Genomic DNA, 19965 nt, shown 5'->3' with positions numbered 1-19965 from the left:
TCTCTGGAGGGGCTGCAAGCGTCAGAACACATTTTAAGGCTAACAAGGAGCACTTTCAGTCTGAACTCCCATATGCCAAGAGGAAATACCCAGTTATTTATGTAACTCAAAGTATTTTTTATTTCTGTCAAACATAACACAAAGAACACTTTTACCTTTTTTGCTGCAATTTTCAATCATGTCAACCCATGACCAATACTTTCTCAATGGGAAAGGACTGCAATTCTGAAATGGGTACTTCAGGTCTTAAGGGGTGGTTAACTAGCTGTTAAATTAGCTCTCTGCACCTTAACTAACACATGACCACCTAACATTCCTGTTAACATCCATCTGCCACACATCATCCTCTGCCAATGACCTCTTTCCCTGGAGCCTCATCAATCAAACTCAGCTTGGCAGGAGACTTCTTGTTTGCGGACAGAAGAGAGGGAGACAATTCCCACCACCTTCATGAGCAAAGGGCAAGCAGCATCAGTCAGCTTCACAAAGCAAGAAACAAAAAAGAGTAAGACAGGAGACCTACCCAAAAGATCTCCCAGAAGCCACATATCAGAGCTGAGCAGAGAGTTCCCTTAATCCAGGCAATCACAATGCTATAAACATCATAATGCAGTCTTTACTGTTGTGGCTTTTATTACAAAGTCATGCCTTTGGGAAAACAAAACAAAGAGGGATAATATCATGTGGAACATTATATCCTTTTATTTCTAGTGTTATCTTTGGGAATTCCTAGACTTTCACATAGCCATGGGTTTGCTACTGCCTTAAAAGGTGAGTCATCATTTAGAACAGGGTGAGACTTCATCCTTTTGACTCCCCACAGAAAGGCCAAAAACCAGACTCAGGTACTTAGAAGGATAAGATGGTTTGGGTCAGAAGGGACTTAAAACTCATCCAGTTTCAACCCCTCTGCCATAGGTAGGAACACCTTACACAAGGCCAGGTTGCTCAACCTGGCCTTGAATAATTCTAGGAACAGGGCATCCACAAATTCTCTGAGCAACATGTTCCAGCACCTCACCACCCACAGAGTGAAAATTTCCTTCCAAATATTTGATTAAATCTCTCCTTTTTCAGTTTAAAGCCATTCCCCTTTTTCCTATCACTACATGCCCCTATAAAAAGTCCCCCTCCCAGCTCTCTTGCAGACCCCTTTAGGTACTGGAAGGTGCTGTAAGACCTCCCCAGAGCCTTCTCCTCTCTAGGCTGGACAGTCACAGCTCTCTCAGTGTGTCTTCACAGGAGAAGTGCTCCAGCCACCTGATCATGTTAGTGGCCTCTTCTGCACCTACTCCAGCAGGTCCATGTCCTTAGGTTGGGGGACTCATAGCTGAACTTACAAAGTGATTACCTTCCAAATTATGAGGATTTTTCTACATGCAACCAGTTTGGGACTGTCCCTGAATAATTTCCAGATTTGCCTGAAAAGGCCCACAGTTTTTAAGCATTATTAGAGGAAAGTATCTGAAATTGTAAAATATTCATTTGGTCATATTTGGGAGAGTAATAAAAATGCTAACTATTGTGGGATTTGGTAAATACAAATCATTGTGAATGCCCAAAACTCTTTGGAAGAGCCCAGGATCATTATTCCATTTCACAAGTTTCATTATTCCAACAGATTTCATCTCCTTTGACAGTATCAAACCTTCTTCAGGGTCAATGAAGTGTCTGCAGCATAGGACTTGAGGTTGGGAGAACTTCTAGGAACCAGAGAGTAGTATCAAAACCAAGTCAGGGAAGCAAAATGCAGAAATTCCATGGAATAGGTGCCAAGGATGCTATGTAGGGTCAATGCAATCCACAACTGCTGCTGAAAGGTATTAGTTAGATTGAGAAGGTGGATTAGTTAAAAAGTCCCACCCAGTAAGGACACTACAACCAAAAAGAAAGAAAACCTTTGCAAACTTTATTCTTCTCAACCCAAGACTGTAGAAACTGCACAAATTTGAAAACAGATATGGAATTTATGGAACATATGGAATACAGGAATTTAGGATACAACTGAGTTTGAACATTTGACTTGCAAACAAAAGACAGTTGGTAGGAAATTAATTTCAGCTCAAATTAAGTGAGCTCCAGGGTCAAGACTGTTTGCGACCACACTTCATTCTCTTTCATTTTCTCCTTGTTAATTAGAGACAATTTCATGAGTTTTAGCTTTACTGCACTTCCAGTTTAATTACTGGAAAATGTTTACATTTAAAGAAAAATAATTGAAAATGAATGATGGAAACAACCAACCTTCTCATTGCTGCCATGTATTCAGATTAATGGTTATTTCCCTAATTAATCTAAATCACTCATCCAGTATAATTTGTATAGCAGCTGGAAGGATGACTTTTTTGTGTACTTAAATTTTTTCTTAACAGTTGTGGCAAGCTAATACATGGACAAAAATAAAGGAAGTAGTATTTTAAACACACAGACTACAAGATGGGCATATACCATAAGCAGTGCCATTCCAACACTTGCAGAAGATGAAAAAAATCTCACAAGATAATTTTAAACAAAAATTACCAAATTCTCTGAAACTATGTCTCTAGGAGCCTCTCAAAAGCACTTTGATCATACTGATGAGGACTCCTTGGGGAATTTCCAATACCCACCTCTTTATTTTCTCAGGCAGGCACAGGAAAAGAGGTTTTGTTGAAGATGCCAGCATATACTAGGCTTGTCAGGATGTTTCAGGCTTAACCCTTAGAAGACTCAGATTGCCCTGAAGATAAAATATTCACATTGTGGTTTACAGCAATAAATTAGGACGCAAGCCAAGTTCTGAACCGCCTAAGCTAAAAGAATGAAAAATGTGTATGATCTGTTGCCACAGAAGTATTAGTTAAGCATCTCACAGTCCTGTAACAGTTAGCTTGGATGCTCTACTATTCCCAGTGCTTTTTAACTCCAGTGGATTTAGCTGTGAACTCTAACTCTCTGATACATACTGCATAACACACTGTAAAGAGTTCAACAGGACACCTGAGTATTGCCATTTCTCTTGACATAATTTCTCTGCTTTTACAACTTGGTTTCTACAGAGCCATATTTTAATTTCCCACAGAAACATCATGCATCTCCTCTGAACTACAACTTTCAACAAAGCAGATGGTTCTTTGCTGTATTTCTGTCCATGTTGTTAGCACTTCCATGGCATCATGTGTGATTTTGTGTGGTTATCAATCCAGTCAAAGCATCTGTTCACAGCACAATACCACAGGGCAATAATATGAAAATAGGACCTTCTTAGGTCTTGACTATTTGCTATTAAAGGTTACTATCAATCTAAATTGAGACCTGATGTAACTGGATGAGATAAGTGGGATTTTGCCCGCTTTCCAAAGGACTGGACTGAGTTCTGCCCTGTTTCTGGAAGCCAACCAGCAGCACACTGCACATACAGCAGCACGAATTATGGAGTATGTTAGAGTTACATTATACTTCAGTATCAGCTTAAAAGTTACTTTTAGATCAGCATAAAATCCAAGGGTTTTGCAAGCAGTAAATTGGGTTCCAAACCAAAGCAACCACAGATTACTTTCCTACAGGAGTGAAAAACTCAGCCAAAAGCAAGTTTAGCTCTTCTTCACTGCTTGATGATTTCTGGTAGGCAAGCCTTATTCCATAGCCTCACAGCTAAGACTCCCCTTGCTGGTTTTTAACCACTTCCACCAGACAAGAATGAGAAGGCCAGAAGTCACATCAGGACAACAGAGCAGGGTCAAAAGAGAAGCTGAAGATGACAGCTACACTATGAGACTTGACAAGGGACAGAAGAAAGGAAGAAACCAGCAACAACCCTAAGGAAATTGTAGGAAGAGCCTCTGATTTAACTTAGAAATGAGGTGGAGGCTGGAAAAAATAAGAGATTGTAATTAAGTGGGCTACAGGGGCAAATAGCAGAAAGAAGTACCACATTATCACCCACTTTATTTTCTCAATATTCATCTGATTCCTGGTTGAAACACTGGAATTTCAAAAACCTAAGTCAAATGAGTTTCACAAATGTTCTCTTTTGCCCTTTCTTAATTAAAAACAAACCAACCAACCCAAGTAAATGCACACAAAGCTCCCTCAAGGTCCTACAAGCAGCAGCAATTTTCAGAGGGATAAAGGCAATGCAGACTATATGTTCTGACTACGTAAAGGTCCTAAATTTCAGTTTTTGCAATTTCTGTGGAAAGGTGTTGTGTGGTCATGGACTAGAGAGCCAATGCCCTGACCACAGACACGGCCTCATAGTTGTCACTGTCGGTTCCCTTGCCCCAAGCAGTCACACGCTTCATGGTTTGCCTCAACAGCAGTGGAAAGAGACAGCATTTGATTAATATGGTGCTCAATAACCAGTAAGGTCAGTGATCTGGGTACATTTCAGCAGCCTTGGCATGACTCACTTTCCGTAGCCACCTTCCAATCAGAGTCCCTGAGCAACAGCCGGCATGGAATTCAGTCACACCAGAAGCTCAGGCTAGGGACTGAGAGGAAGGTCTGACCAACAGCAGCAAGAGATGGAGTAGCACACATGCTGGGCGAAGACTATGGACTAGCTGGAGACTTAACTCTCAATTTAATACACCAAGGTTAAACAAAGTGCATGGATACTGTTCTGTGGTTGAATGAAGCCAGCCAGAACCAGATTGCTGAATGAAAGAAAAATAAAGTCCAAGGCAGGAAGAAAAAAGCTCAGATTTATCTTCCACATGAGTATCTTCTTTCCCTTTATGAAAATCTTTTCTTTGTTTTCAACTCACTACTTGCCATTTTTGAACGTACAGTATTTGAAGAGTAAGTTATTTACTTGCTTCAGTTAACATATATTTTCCATGTGATTGACCATGGGGCATAAACCAAACAAAAAAATCTTTGAAACAGATATGGCAATGATACACAAGAATGTTCCTTTTGATAGCAATCTCAAAATACTAAAGAAACCTCCTTTAAACAACCATTGCAAAAATAATAGAGTTACTCACACTTGTTGGTTTTAAAGTAACTTCAGCAAAACCTTTCCTAATCCTTGAAATGAAACCCAGCTGAGAATAGCAGATTCACAACCTATACATCAAAAGACATTAGGACAGCTATTTGCAACAGCAGTACTTCTAAATCTTAGAAATGGTACCTGTGCGCATCATCTCTGCTCAGCATTACTATTTCAGGGTACTTGACAATATGCTGTCTGGTGGATTTGTCAAGATTCCAAAACACTTGAGGATTGTGAAGTGAAATGTCCTGTTTGATACATTTTCATTAACAGAGTATTCTTGGATTTGTCCAGAAAATTACAGCCAAGTTCTAAGCTAATATCCCAAATACTGGACAAAGCGCCAAAGTCCAACCTTAGTCCACACGGAAATATCAAGGCAACCTTATTAAGCCCACTTCCAGGCACGATGAAGCTGACTGGCTCTTACATCCCCCTTGTGCTGTGAGTAGAGTCCATGTGACACTTTACTGCATGTCAGTGGAACTGCGGGTTCACCTTTCAACCCAAAGACAGTAAAGCAGGGTCCTCACCCCTTGCAGGACTCCAATTTAACTCTGTAAGAAGTATGCCATCTACTGATGCACTCTATACTATACTTTTCCTCAAGTGCCTTCACACAGCCACCGAACAAGACCGGTTTTAGCTGTGTTCACTGAAAGGAAAAATAATATTCCATGAATTTACAAGAAACAACAGCACTCTCGAAGCCAGTGAAATGTGTTTTATTTTAAGCCACTGCTAAAACAAGGACAAATTTAGTGCAACCTGGAGTTTGTAATCTGAAAACTGAATATAGTTAAATTACTAAAATGGCAAAACTTGTCACCATTATACAGTACAAGACCTTCATATTCATTGAGTACAGTTACACAGACATTTAGTTATTCAAACTGCTTTTGGTATACAATTGCATCACTAACTGGGCTGTGAATTATTGTAACACTGCACAAATAAGCAGCAGTTCCAGCAAATTATAATAAATTTTATTATTAAATACTGTTCAGACATTAGAACAAAGGCCCTCTAAAACTACAACACCAGCTATACAACAGGAATGTACAAAGATGGTACAAAATAAAGTGACTCCAGTGGCTGGGCTCTGTACCTGCTTCTTCAGAGCTCAAGTACAGTAAATGCTTGACAGTAGTGGCTCTTGCTGAAAAGCCAAACTTCTTACAATAAAAATCATTCCTGAATCTTGTATTTTTTCTTTGCAAATTGACTGTCTAGAACTACAGGGGTTTGCGCTGGTGTTTACTGTTCACTGTGTTCCCGTCTCCAACAATTTGCCTCTTCATAGAAAAGGTCCCAGACAGAGTTACATTAGAAAATGTAACATTTAAAATCTGATACCATTTTTGAGAGACCTAATTAGTCTCGGAATGTGGGTTTCTGGGTTTTGGGGTTTTGGCTGGCTTTTTTCTAAAAAGCTTACACAATCTTTTAAAACTCAAAAACAAAGATACTACAGAAATTGCATTCATGTACATCATCTGAGCTGCCTTTTCACATCCTTGTTTTGAGACAGCAAATTCTCTTTAATTTTAGAATATGGGTTTGAGTTTTGTTTGGTTTTTATTTTAAGGCTTTATGCATACTTTATATTATTTATGCACCCCATTCTGAATGTTTACACTTGTTTTAAGTATGGCCACTTGTAACTTGCTTCATAGAGAGACTAGTTCTCAAAGTGCTTTTTCTACAGAATCTTCCAAAACATCACAACACTTCCATTTTTCAGAACACCAAGTGTATTTATGAAGTGTTTGGTGATTTCTGAAACAGTAACATCCTGGGATATATTTTCCTCAACATAAAGATTAAATTACCAGGGTTTCCCATAAAGACAAAATGCAAGATGAAACAAACTTTACCTTATTATGTTTGTTTATAAAGCAGAGCTGTCTGCTTTGAAAGGACCAGAATGTGGCTCTTCATGTTTTTATAGTTTTCACCTACATTTCTGTACTTGTGGTCAGGCGTTTTAAACAAACTCAGTAAAAGTGTAATTTAAGACTTGCACTAGCAGGGAACAGCTTTCCCACTAATATGGCAGACAGCACTGGTTAGATATAGTCAGAGTAAGATTTTCAAAGATTATTAAAATTATTCAATTGTAATAATTTTGCCAGGATAGCTTAATGCTTTTTAATTTCATACAGAAGGAGAAAAGTCAAGTCATTCAGAATAAATTTAAAACAATTTGCATAGAAAATTGGTTTGGCTTTTTTGCTGGTTTTCAGTAAAAATAAAGTATTTTATAGCATTTTTCTCATGAAAATTTGGAAACTATGCTATTTTTGTCAGAGGCTAATAAAACCATTTCTTCCTTAATGTAACACAACATATTTGATACAATCTGAAAACAGGATTCTATTTATAAAAACCATTTACAGTGCAACTGTTGTCCACTTAACTTTTTCTGAATAGTTGTAAGTTTTGTGAATGGTGCAATCTTCTACCTTTCTCCAAAAAATAAATTAAAAGAAAAACGCACTTCACCAACTTTATAAAATCCATCATTGTGAATAAATGAGTTAAAAAATGGCTGTTCTTGCAGTGCTTTTTGTTGGTTGTGTTGTAGGTTTTTTTAAATGTATGGTTTTGTACATTTGCAATACCTTCAATATCTTTCTCACTGTACAGAATCACCTTCCTATACTGTACTGTATCCTCATGGCCTGAAATTCCACTTGGTGAGCAAAATTTAGTCACGTGGCACTGCTTTCAGCATTTCATTTCCTTGACATTTCAGTTTTATGGGTAAATTTGTACAACTATATTATTGCTGTGTTAAGGGGAAGGTGTTATAATCAGGGAATTATTTCAAATTTTTGTCTAAAAACAATGTTGAAAATCAACCTTAAAAAATAAAAAAATGGAAAAAAGGAATATGGAGTTTGGCAGAGCAGGAAAAAATCCAGACAACCTTTGTACAATTATTAAAAAATATTTGCTACTAGAACTATCTTCCAAACATAGGAATTAAATAACTTCCCCTGACATGCTTTGGGCTCTGGAGAAAAATCATGCCTGATGCCTGGATTGTATTACCTATAACAATACAAAAGACCTTGAAGTGGCTTTTGGTCTTTTTGTCACATACATCAATTTTTCAATCAGTGAAATGATATATGAAGTGAGGAAATAAACTGAGCATAATGGAATTTTAATTTAATGGTAGAAGTTTGCACCAGGAGTTCACAGCGGTGAGATCTCATACAGATAACGATAAACATATCTGTGTGTATTCACATGTGTGAATACATGTATGTGCATATACAAAAACATTAAAAATCTTTGGCTCTGTGAGAAAGGTGAACTATGTGAGATCCAAGGCAGAAATCCAGATGACAAAAGAGGACTAAAACCAACCATGTGTCTGCAAAAAGGCTAGTGGAACGCTTTCCTGAAACACAAATACACTGCAAGAACAGCGCTCTTGAGTTTACCAGTGTGACACTTCATAGCAATTCATGGGGTAGGGGAAATCAGAATTGTACATAGGCCATTAAAATTCAGGAATAGATTTGGAGACCATATCTCTCCTTGTTTGCTATCACAAAACTGTGCACCGCATCAACAGTATATTTTTCTGTGAAAAAACTTATTAAGAATTTTTTTGTTCATCCAAACCTCATTTACGCTCTATGACTATTTGCCAAGTTTTAGGTGGCAACCTGGTAATCACCATTTCTCTCAAAGGATATATTAAAAAAAAGAAACAAATCCCACAAAATATTTTCAAACCACAGGATAACTGAAGGTCCAGATTTCCCTTCAGACAGAAAAGCAAATCAGCAGCATTGGTGAGAAACCTGACAAGACTGCTAAAAATATTAAATTAAAAAGTGCCTTTAAAAAAAATTCAGTGAAGGTAGTTAACAAAAATGAAAAATCAATTTGCAAGAAATTTCCCCTTTATTAATTTTTATTAGCTTTCTTTGCTAAACACTTCCGTGCTCACCGAGTAACAAAATTTTTTCTTCATTCATAAAAAGAAAATTCATATGTGGCTGCTTTGAAATAAAGAATTAAAACTATTCAAAAAGATGGCCAAAATCCTCAGAAATTTCTATCTTCTACTTTTAACAGATCTGCATGAGAGACTAATGTACAAATTTTTGACACGGAGCTAGTGTCACAGAAGTATCTGTATACAGAAAGCCTCAGTAAAAAATTTAGAAATTTAAATCTGATTGGCAAGCATCAGGAAACCTTGCTGAAGAATTACATATGAAATTATGCTCAAATTCTCACTCTGCCCTTCAACCACAAATTACCAGCTCTATGGGAATTCATGCATTTGCACCTCAGCAATTTCAGAGCAGACTCTCCAATCCTCATATGAAGTTAAAACTGATAAAGCTAGACCGGATTAAGGGGTTGCTCAGGCAGGTCACAATTTTCTTCCTGGCAATGCAGCTCTTGGGCATATAACATCTGGCCAAGATGAATAATTTTTCCACTGTCTGCACCAAGGTATTCCAGAGCAGATTCTTGCTGAAATCAGTGCTCTTAGTCCTGCTGTGAATATAGCATACATAGGAGTGGGAGAAAAAGCTATCCTGGTACAAGGGGAATCCTGAATATCATGTCCGAGACTGTCTCCTGTGGACTACGATCATAGACAAGGGTTGTTCATAAATATCTCAGTGGTATGAACACAGCAGTAAATACAAGTTATGCGTGGGTGGACAACACCAATTATGGACTGAATAAACATACCATGTGCACAGTATCACAAAGCACAGCACAGCTATTTTGACTTTCACCTCAAAGTCTTTTAATGCTATTACTTAAACATTCACTAGTTGAATTTTACTTTACATGTCTGTGTTCCTTCTATCTCCTTTCAGAAGAGGAATGAATTGAAGAGTGTTGCATCTTTGGATTTTTCAGACATTTTCCAGAAGCCAACCAACCAAAGATTTACTTGGAACTTGCTCTCCGTCAGGTGCCGTCTCTATCATTTCACAGTATTTCAGTACTGCTTGCAAGAGATCTCCAACTTTCCAATCTCTTTCTCTCAGTCTTCTGGAAAGCTAAAGGGGAGACAGGGGAACACAAAACAAAATATTTTGATTGGGACATCCTGATTAAGTTATTCCTGAAACATTAGGTCATAAGAGAACAGTTGTAATGAGTTAATCATTATTCCCACATCTATAAAAACAAAAACTTCCGCAAGATTCAAGAACTTTTCTTCAGGGCAGTCTTCACAAAACTTTCTTCTGGAGGGAGCACCATTTTCAAATTATGTGGTGCCACAGGTATGAGGGCTGTGGTTCATCAAGATTGCAGAAAACAGGAAATTCTGAACACAAGATTAAGACATTTGCCACCCCTCCCACGCCAATAATGCATGTATAAAAAGACAAAACTCTGTCTTAATAAAAGGATGTGGATTTTCCTTTCACAACATATAGTGTGGTCGGGGTGGCACAGACACTACCCTCAATGAAAACAGTGTCTTCAAAGTTGGGAAATTATAACATCTTGAGGAAGAGGAAAAGGTGATGATTAAGTTAAACTACCACTCAGGAGCAGAGATCAGTGTAGCTGAAAATATTTATTTTCTCCCAGGATCCAAAGAAAAGAAATCTTCCATTGCTGATGTGCCATGCTCAGCTGTATGTGTAAGAAAGCCTATCCTAAGGAAAGAATGAATTTGACAGCTTGCCCAGGAGTAACAAAGCTAAGAATTTTTAGTTTAAATAAATAAATTAACACCCATATAAACTATTCTCTGTAGCTTTCTGGACACCTGTCAATGCTGCATTTTGTGAGCACTCTTTAGACACCCTATTTTTTCTTTGGAGCTGTAAATTTTTACCCTCTTTCATAGCCCCTATTAAGACATTCCATATATTAAGTTTAAAAATGTCATATACAGTATTCAGAGTAATACTTTCCACAGCTACAAAATTAAAAATTCACATAGTTTCTACTATGAGACCTGTCAGATTGCAATATAATGTCCTATTAAAAAAAAAAAGGAAGACGATCTTCCCCTGCTTCTTTACCTAGCTGATGTTCCAACTGCAACAAGGCAGGTGGTAGGACTGACAAAAAGAACATGGGCACAAAAATATGTATCAAACAATTAACTTCTTGAGAAAACCATTAATGTGAACAAGCAAAAAAATCCTCTCTAATCCTGAGACTAATTTATTCTGAACACTGGAAATTTTTCTTAGTGGAAAAAAAAGGCATCTTTTCTATATAAGAAGGGACTGAAATCTGCAGCTATTTCTGTGAATTTTGAAGCAGAGCACAGGAAGTAGGAGTTTTATAGCCTACAACATGCAATTCTGTAAATGATGTTTGTTGGTTTATAAAAGAATGGTCATTTTTCTTTCTTCTGTCAGAGGAAAGTGTAGCTAATGTCCAAATACCTACTTCGACAAATACAATATAAAGCTTCTGTGCAGAGAAGTTTTCCACCATGGTTTTAATTTAAGGTTTAATCTCACTATTTCTTTGGATGACCAATCTGTTTCTTACTGCCAAACAAGTGAAATATTACAGTTTACTCAAAATAGGAATCTTAAAACAACTAGGTATGGTCTGACTAAAAACTGAATACATATGATTTTTTTAATCCAGGCACTTGCATACCCACATTGTCAGGCGTGTCACAGAAGTCAAGAACTATCTAATTTTCTTGTTATCCTCCTAACAAATGTATTTTGTTCCATACATAGGTATTTAGCTTCCTTCTGCCTTGCTGAGCATAACAAGTATCCCTATGGAAGAGTTCACACCCAGCCGTGCCTGACACATGCCGGGAGTACTTCTGCCTTTCATGCAGAAAGGCATCACATCGGCGGCCCGCTACCGTGCTGTGATCAGCTAACACAAGCCTTTCCTCCCTTCCAGAACTCACCAACTGCTCGTACAGGAAGCAGCTGTTTCCGACGTGCTCTAACCCCGGGCCGGCTCAGGAGGCCGAGCTAAGTCCCGAGGCTCCCCGAGAGATGCCCGGCCCGCGGCTGCCGAGGGACCGCGGCACCGGCCGGGGCTTCCTGCTGGGCTGCAGCGCCCTCTGGAGGGGCTCGCTCAGCTTTACAGGACCCGGGAACGTGCTCCCAATTTCACTGGCTCCGGGTCAGAGATCGCTCCAGCTGGGAAGCGGGATGGAAAAAAAAAACAGCTAATCGTTCTCTGCCTCCGGGGAGGGAAACAAAATCTCAATTTATTTTAACATAACCGCATCTGGAGAACTAAAAATAATCTATAAAACTAACTGAAACAATTAACTACTGCAGCATTTTCAGGACTGCGTGACTACTGCTTGCCAGAAGGTCTTACCTTAAGGTGTCAACTCAGTATCAATTTATGACTGAAGTGTCAAGTACAAAAATGTTATAATTTTTTAGGAGGGCACACATAACAGACATTGCTATTTTCCAGAGTGCTCTTCTCAGTATGTCCTCTCATTAAGGTAGCTGGAGTCATGCTCAGGAACACAGCCAGCTAATAACATCTTTCCTGTGAGTCCTGGAGTATTGTCTCAGATCAAATCCCACAACTTTGTAGTCTCTTAACTCAGCTGGGTGAAGAACGAGAGACTCAAGGAAAAATTTAAAATAGAGGCATCTCTTTTCTGTCTTTCATGTTATACTGTTAGATACATGTGTCTCAGATACACAGAAAATAAACTGTTATTAACACTTGTGGGTCCTATCACTATCCTACCCGAATATTTATAAGCGTGAAACAGATGAACAGATCTTCAGAAGAAGGCAAAAAACTTTGTGAGGTCAGAATGACTGTTATCCCTAAACCAAACTCGTTCACATCCAAAAACCTGCAGAGAATACTCAGCCATGCATGAGAACAGAAAAAGTGATATATTTTCTCTTTTGTGTTAAGGCACTTATAAACCACAACAAAGAAGAAACATATGAATATAAGGACTAAAACCAAAAATTTCAAATAGCACAGATAAGGAGAAAAGTATTCTCAAACTGCCTTCCAGTTTACAGAAGCACAAAGGCCACTCTGTCAGAGCCAATGTACAATAAAACATATTTTTGAAATAATTCTAAATCAAACACACCAAGCTCCAGAAAAGGAGCATAGGGCATATATGTCTATGTAAAAAAAAAATTTCCAAACTTTCTGGGTTATTTCAAATACGAATGCATAACTTCCTATTCTCAAAATCCAATGCACATTCCATACAGTTACATAGGCAGAAAAACACACCAAAATTATCATTTCATTTGTGTGCTAGGAAGGGAGGAGCCTCTCTTAGGAAAATGCAGACCAGGTACAATCCAGACTGGCCTCTAGGAGCCTTTCACATTCTTACCACAAGTCTCCAGTAATTAAGCACCATCAGTGCACACATCCATCCAGCTCTGGGAGTGTTTTGTCATACTGACCTTTACCTCCCAGTAACCTCCCTTTTCTCCTGAAATGATGATGTAAGCTTCGGAAAGTCACAGCTAAAGAGTCAATATTAAATTTCAGAACTGAGAGCAAGTTTTTCTTCCTTAATATACTGGTAAGTACATTAAGTCATTTTTGCCACAATCTTAATTGTCAAAATCCTATTAATGTCATCATGTTAACACTTTTTCACATTATCAGGTGACAAAATATAATTATCATTCCTATGAACCTCATCATTAGAGACAACGCCTATATATCTATTAAGTTTGCTTTTCAATAATGAGGTAATGTTGATTGGTTGAATGGTATCTTCTAACAAGAAAATGTACCTTTGCTATCAAAAAAACCCCCCAAAAATCAAAAAAACTAACCCTAGGCAGAACTTGTTAAATTAGAAAAAAATTTGCATGACCAAGTTCTCAGAAAGATTCAATTTATAGACAATTAAATACTAAATAAAAAACGCTTAAAAAAATATAATTTTCACCAAACAGAAATGATGTAATTGCATCCTTTTTGGAGTAAAACACTTGTCAGCGAAGAAGTGAAACAATCAGCATTGATGAATACTGGTTTATATATGGTATATACACAGGCTAAATATGCTGTTCCACTTTTGACCTCTTGGGATTTAAATAATTACTTTTCTCAGCATTGAAGAGCAAATGAAGTAATAACAGCTGGTGTATCATAGCAAATGGAAGTCAAGGAAATCCTTCCCCTTTCCCAGCACCCATCAAACCCAAGTACTTACAAAGACGAATTCCCTTGCAGCAGTGTCACCAAAGTGAAGAACAGTCACCTCTGTTTCAGAAGCTGCCAGCCACTGGAGTGCTGCTCTGAGCTGTGGGTCCACTAGATTTGGTTCCAGATCAATATTCATTATTGATAATGTCTTTCGCATTTGCTCCAAACCTAACATTAAATATAAAATAATCAAATCTATAGCTTCAAATTGTTTAAAAAAATCTCAGTAGATATTTGTTTTATAGACTGTATTATCTTAAAAAAACTCAATTTTGTATACACAGATAATATGAAAGGAAAAAATTAGATTGGTCTCAAGTGTTTCAGCACTTTCCCATTAGGAAGTACTGTTTATCTCATTTACAACTGTGTGCAAACATAGCTAAGTATCAAAAGATGCCTAAACTATAATGTATATTCCAAATGACAAGAAAATTAGCACAGACTTTCATAAAGTGAATAGCAATGGCTCTCACATGGTCCATCAGTTCCTTCCATTTCCAGCTGCTATTTTTTGCTGTGCCTTCATCAAACTAATTTTAAAAGGTGTGTATTTCTGAATTCTTTCCTGCACTGATCAGACTGCCTCTCTTGAACTATTCCAAAGTATACCACTGGTTTTACTGAGGCATATCCAGTTTTGCAACATTTCTTTTACAGCATAAGTTCCAAAAAATTGTACAGCATTGGAAGAGTAGTTGTGTTAATAACACTTAGGAACTACAGTATTGTCAACTTCTGATCCCAAGCTGACTTTCTGTATCCAGCTACCAGAGAGATCCTTTGTCACACTCCCAGAAACAACTAGGCACATACGTAGTGCTCTCCAAGTTGGAGTTACTACTTCCAGACTACTGAACTTGATGCTAGAAACATGGAATATATTTGTAACGAAAACATATATTCACGTTGAGTCTACCTCAATCTCAGTACTCTTCTAAGATTATGAAAATTGAGGTATGTGAGGTATTCATTCCTAACTGGCCAAGTCGAGCAAGTTGAAACAGACTCCCCCAGAAGTAAGAGAAAATTAAGTAGCAAAACTGTCAAACAAAACTGTGTTTTTAGTGGATAACAGATTATTTGTCTAGGAGCCCCAAAACTTAATTTCTTTATAGGAGAAAGAACAATTTAAAAAAAATTATGATAGTGGGTAGAGAGCATTGTGGTAACATTGCTGGGAAATTTTGGTACATTTTTTAGACTTATAAAATAGATGTACATTTGATAATAAGGCTTTGATTCAAATTCTTTGGTGAACAAAGCACAGTCAGCTTAGAAAAAGCCAGACATTTCCAGGTATGACATGAATAGAACTTCCAAATGTACAAGACCAGGTACAAAGGTTTTCTACCTAGCACACTGTTTAAACAGTCCTACAATTACACAACAGAAAGAGCCTTTTCAAAACAATGGTGAGAAGGTGAGGAACTTACACTGGAAAAATTTCACTAGAAAATCCTTAAAGTATAAAAAAGTTTGTTGCACTACAGACAGTAGGTGACACCTAAATGGTGTAAAGAAAATATCCAGTCACTATCCTGAGCAATCTGAGATGCCAGAACCTTTTAACATTGAGACCAAAAGAAAGCAAAGATATAGTGATAAAGTAGATGAAAGCTACAGAGCAGAAAATATTTTAATTATAATTATTCTGAGGAAAAAATACTCCATAATTTAGCTTTATTTTCTTACATCCTTACAGTCACATCTGATTTAATAAAATAAAGAGATGTTGGGCCCTTATATACATTTTCCAGGAGCTTAAAAAGAGAAAAAAAACTCAAAAAAACCCTAAACCCACACATCTTTCTGCTAACATTAAGACTACTTGAAGATGTTGCACAAGAATATCCTCTGTCAGGAAGCAGCACAAGTTTCTGCAAACAATTAATCTTCAAAATATACCCGACACAAAGAGCTCTGGTACAACTTGTTCTAAGATCAGCTCATCTTAAAAACCATCTTCACACACTGTGTATTCAGGCTGTTTTCATTTTAGCTAACCTTTGGCACATCAATCAGACTGGAAACAGAGCACAGAGATCTTCTATAAACCACAAAGTTGTAACAAGATTCTGGATAGAGCCTGTTATACTTCACTAAGAAGGAAGAGAGAATAGCAAATGCATTGAATCCAAGATTTTTAGTGTTATTACTCTTTCCCAAGGCTAATTGTGTCCAGTTGGAGTATCTTCCTTAGCATGTTGAATGCAGCCATGTGGATGCATTGCCATAGCTCCTTAACAAATAGTTTTTTTTAAATGTTACGCTCTGCATATAAATTCACACTTACAAGAAGCTGATCAAAGTTCCCTACTTTATGTTATTAAATTCATGAAAGCATCAGTAACTAGCACTTCCCAAAGGCTGCAAATTTCAGTGCCTTAAGAGGATTATGTAGGGTAGTAATCTAGGACTGCATTCTGACACTTGATTGACATTCATTATGATGAACAGGCATAATAGAGTTGTCACCTCGTTTTGCAGACTACAAAGGCAAAGAATGAACAAAAAAATTAATGTGCAGTGCACAGGACAAGAACGGTAGTATATGCAGGAAATGACATTACCTTCTACAGCATTCTTGGAGTCTTCATCTTTATCTTCTGTTCCATCACTGTTTTTTAATTAAGAAAACAAAAATATGAATACAATCCAATATATGCACTAAATATAGTAAATTCTAAGACTGTAATGAAGGTTAAACAACAGGAAGATCATAAAAGAATTAAGGAGTGATCACGAAAAGCAGCTTTGCTTCTAACACCATTTCATGTTGTAAACAGACATCATCAACTTCTCAAGATTTGCTCTTAGGAAAAAAAGGGAAAAGAGAGAAACAAAAGAAAGGTGTTAAAGGCACTACTTATTGATTTTAATAGTTTTGCTTCATAAGTGAAAAGGTTGAGCCACGTTATGTCACAGATATGAATAGCTATAGGTAAGCCATAAGTGGTTTATAAAAACCAATTACTAAGCAATTCTGAAAGTTTACACAAGCTAAAGGGAAAAATAAACCCAGAAATCCTGTAGGAAGCAAGCTCTAGTTTGCATGAAAAACATGAATCTAAAGACTTGTAAAACTGCAGGCAAGAACATGCAAAAAAGGGACCTTTTGCAAGCAAAACATATTCATCAATTTTAGCACAGAAAAATTTAATCATTCAGGGATGGATTAATTAATGAAAAAATCATATTGTGATTAAGCGAGAAGAATGTGAATAATGTATCAGCATAAAAAAAAAGTACTGTATTTTTATTTCCAAAAATTATGATTTCATGCATTAATTATGAGGAACCCATCTGATTTGTATTTCTCAACTCAACCAACCTGTCTGACGTTGGAAAGGATAAATTCTCCTCATACATATCCCCTTCTAAACCAAGACTGCTCCAGCTACTGCTGTTACCATTACTGCCATGAGAAGAAGAGAAGACAGCTGAACTAGAAAAGAACAATAGCTCAAACTAGAACCTTCATTTTCCTTACAACTCTTTTGTCATGACATTTAATGCAAGAGCACTGAAACTTTTCTAGACAGGTTTGCTGGAACAAACATGACTCTCAGTGCTATCCAGAGCAGCAATGTGCACAATAATGCAAAGCTAGCAGGTTTCAGTACACCGGTGAAAGTATTAATTTGTACTCATTAATTTTTCAGATCAGCGTTAGCAGGAATTCTGTCCTCAGGTCTAAGAACATCACTTGTTATGTATAAAAGTTCAACAATTCAAAATGATTACTCATAGGAGAATGGATTACATCTGTATTATTTGCTTAAGAAGCTGCTAATAGTGAATAAAATTATGTATTGTGAAGACAACTTCACTTACAAAATCCTTCCATCTCCCTCCAAAAACTCAGTAACAATCTCCATTAACCTGATGAGAAGGAATTCCTAAAGTAAATTTTTTGGTTTTTATTTTTAAAATTGTTCTGCAAGTTGATCTTTTTAAAAATAGGCACATAAATCTATGAAAACAATACTGATAAGATTACTTCACTCACAGTTCACAAAAATACTGCATTTATTCTATGACTACATTCAACCCAATGCAAAGAAAAAACTGAGCATGTTTTTACACTTGTTAATTCCATCATTATAAATAGCACGGTTTGTTAAGCCTGTCAATACGTACAAGATTGAGCAACTCATATGATTAAATCTCCATTCCCCAACTTCATACCTCCCCCAGAGGATGTCTGGGAGCCATCCAAGAACAGGACTTCCAAATACCCAGCATTCTTCCAGAAAGCAGACTGTCTACTAGAGACGGCATAAGAAGCCATGCAGTAACTCCAGAGAACAACTGGTGCAAGAAGATGCTTTCTCCACCTAAGTCTCATGTGACTGTTGAAGCTCATTTCCACTCTTACCACACAATGCAAATAGCAAAACAGTGGAAGAAAACATTTCAAGAGATACACACTGATGTCTTTCAAGTGTTTGCCAGCAACATTATCACCTATCGGTGTCCCTTGCTCTCCAGCATGCCTGCTTGGATCCCAATTTCAAAACAGTGAACAGCAGGTTAGGAAGTCTACAATATAAACACACTCAAATAACATGATAAAAAGCTTAAGAAGTTGCAAGTGCCTTATTCAGTATATTGTTGCTACATGTCCAAAGAAAATTCAGAGTTCTCTTGTTAGGCAAACAAGAAAAAATAAAATTAAAGAGCAGAAGCTTTTGAAGAAACCAACTCACAGAAAATACAAACCTGGTCTAAAAAAACATTTCTTGAGCTACTGTGTGAGACTATCACACTCTATATGAAATATTAAATTTGGCTTAAAATCATTAAATTACAGGTATAAAAGAACTTAATAGAGCCTATCGGTATCAATACTTTGCACTCACAGCACCTCTTTCGATGGAAATTACAGATGTATAACATAAATAGAAGGAAAAGCTGCCCTGGTTCTCATACTAAAGGATAAAGAATTTGTAATCTAACAGAGTAACCTCTGCACACTACTGTTCTGATTAGGAGAGAGACTTAATGCACTTACAGAGGTCAATGTTGGTCTGAAATAATCATATACATTGAACCATATGATTACAGTGAGGTATGAGAAAGGGATGAGCTCTTTTTCTAATTAACATCCAAATTAGCAGTCTTTAAAATAAACTCTGTAACCACAAGCAATAAACAGACAAAGGCATTATAATGCCTCTATAAGGGTTCATGCTGCTCTTCAACAGCAGCCAGCAGAAGAATAACAAACAAGAGGTTTCTGCTCTGAGTATAACCCAACCTGGATGCTAGATGAAAAGCCTATGTCTACCTACATATGCCTATGCTCATACCTACACATCAACTGGAGAGAAAGCTTAAGAACCTTTTAATTCTAAATCTAAGTCACTAGATTTAGGCATGAAAAGCAGAAGACACAAGCACTTCCCTGCATAACTAACTAGCAAGTTCTCGAAATAACTTTCATCTTAATGGAGCTGCCCACAGGAAGCAGTGAATTAATTTCTTGTTTTGCTTTGCTTGTGCACGGCTTTTGCTTTACCTGCTAAACCGTCTTTATCTCAACCCATGAGTGTTTTCATTTATTCCTCCAATTCTTGCCTGCATCCCACCTTGGCAGGGGTGAGTGACTGACTGGATGGGGCTCAGTTGTCAGCTGGGGTTAAACCACAACAGGGTACAATTACAGAATCTGGTCTTGTTACAGATCTCCCCCGGCTATCTTTTTTTACACAGGGCAACAACCCCAGATCCTTCCCTCCACCTGATAAACCTCAGCAACACAGACGAACACACATGCTGTCACCAAGCCACAATTAGTTCTGTAAAACGAGCTGATCGATTTGCAC

At 37.4% G+C, this 19965-nt stretch overlaps 1 protein-coding gene across 4 annotated transcripts in view; it reads right to left on the bottom strand.

The window, feature by feature from the left end:
* Positions 1 to 5690: 5690 nt before the first annotated feature.
* Positions 5691 to 19965, bottom strand: part of AKAP11 (A-kinase anchoring protein 11) — a 43549-nt gene continuing 29274 nt past the window's right edge. For 2 of the 4 annotated variants that reach the window (XM_088051133.1, XM_088051134.1), the window contains exons 9-12: positions 17469 to 17582; positions 16708 to 16754; positions 14142 to 14302; positions 5691 to 10029 (exon numbers count right to left, since the gene is read on the bottom strand). In XM_088051133.1, the coding sequence (XP_087907259.1) occupies positions 9883 to 10029; positions 14142 to 14302; positions 16708 to 16754; positions 17469 to 17582 (469 nt within the window). In that variant the 3' untranslated portion in view covers positions 5691 to 9882. The remainder of the gene's footprint in view (positions 10030 to 14141; positions 14303 to 16707; positions 16755 to 17468; positions 17583 to 19965) is intronic. The other 2 variants (XM_088051135.1, XM_088051136.1) reach the window with 2 other exon arrangements.

This window comes from Pseudopodoces humilis, chromosome 2 (assembly GCF_049639895.1).
Source record: "Pseudopodoces humilis isolate 2021_Gansu_Grassland_sample_001 chromosome 2, ASM4963989v1, whole genome shotgun sequence".
NCBI classification, from domain to species: Eukaryota; Metazoa; Chordata; class Aves; order Passeriformes; family Paridae; genus Pseudopodoces; species Pseudopodoces humilis.
Note: the sequence above shows the minus strand (reverse complement) of the source record. Positions and strands in the feature narration are given on the sequence as shown.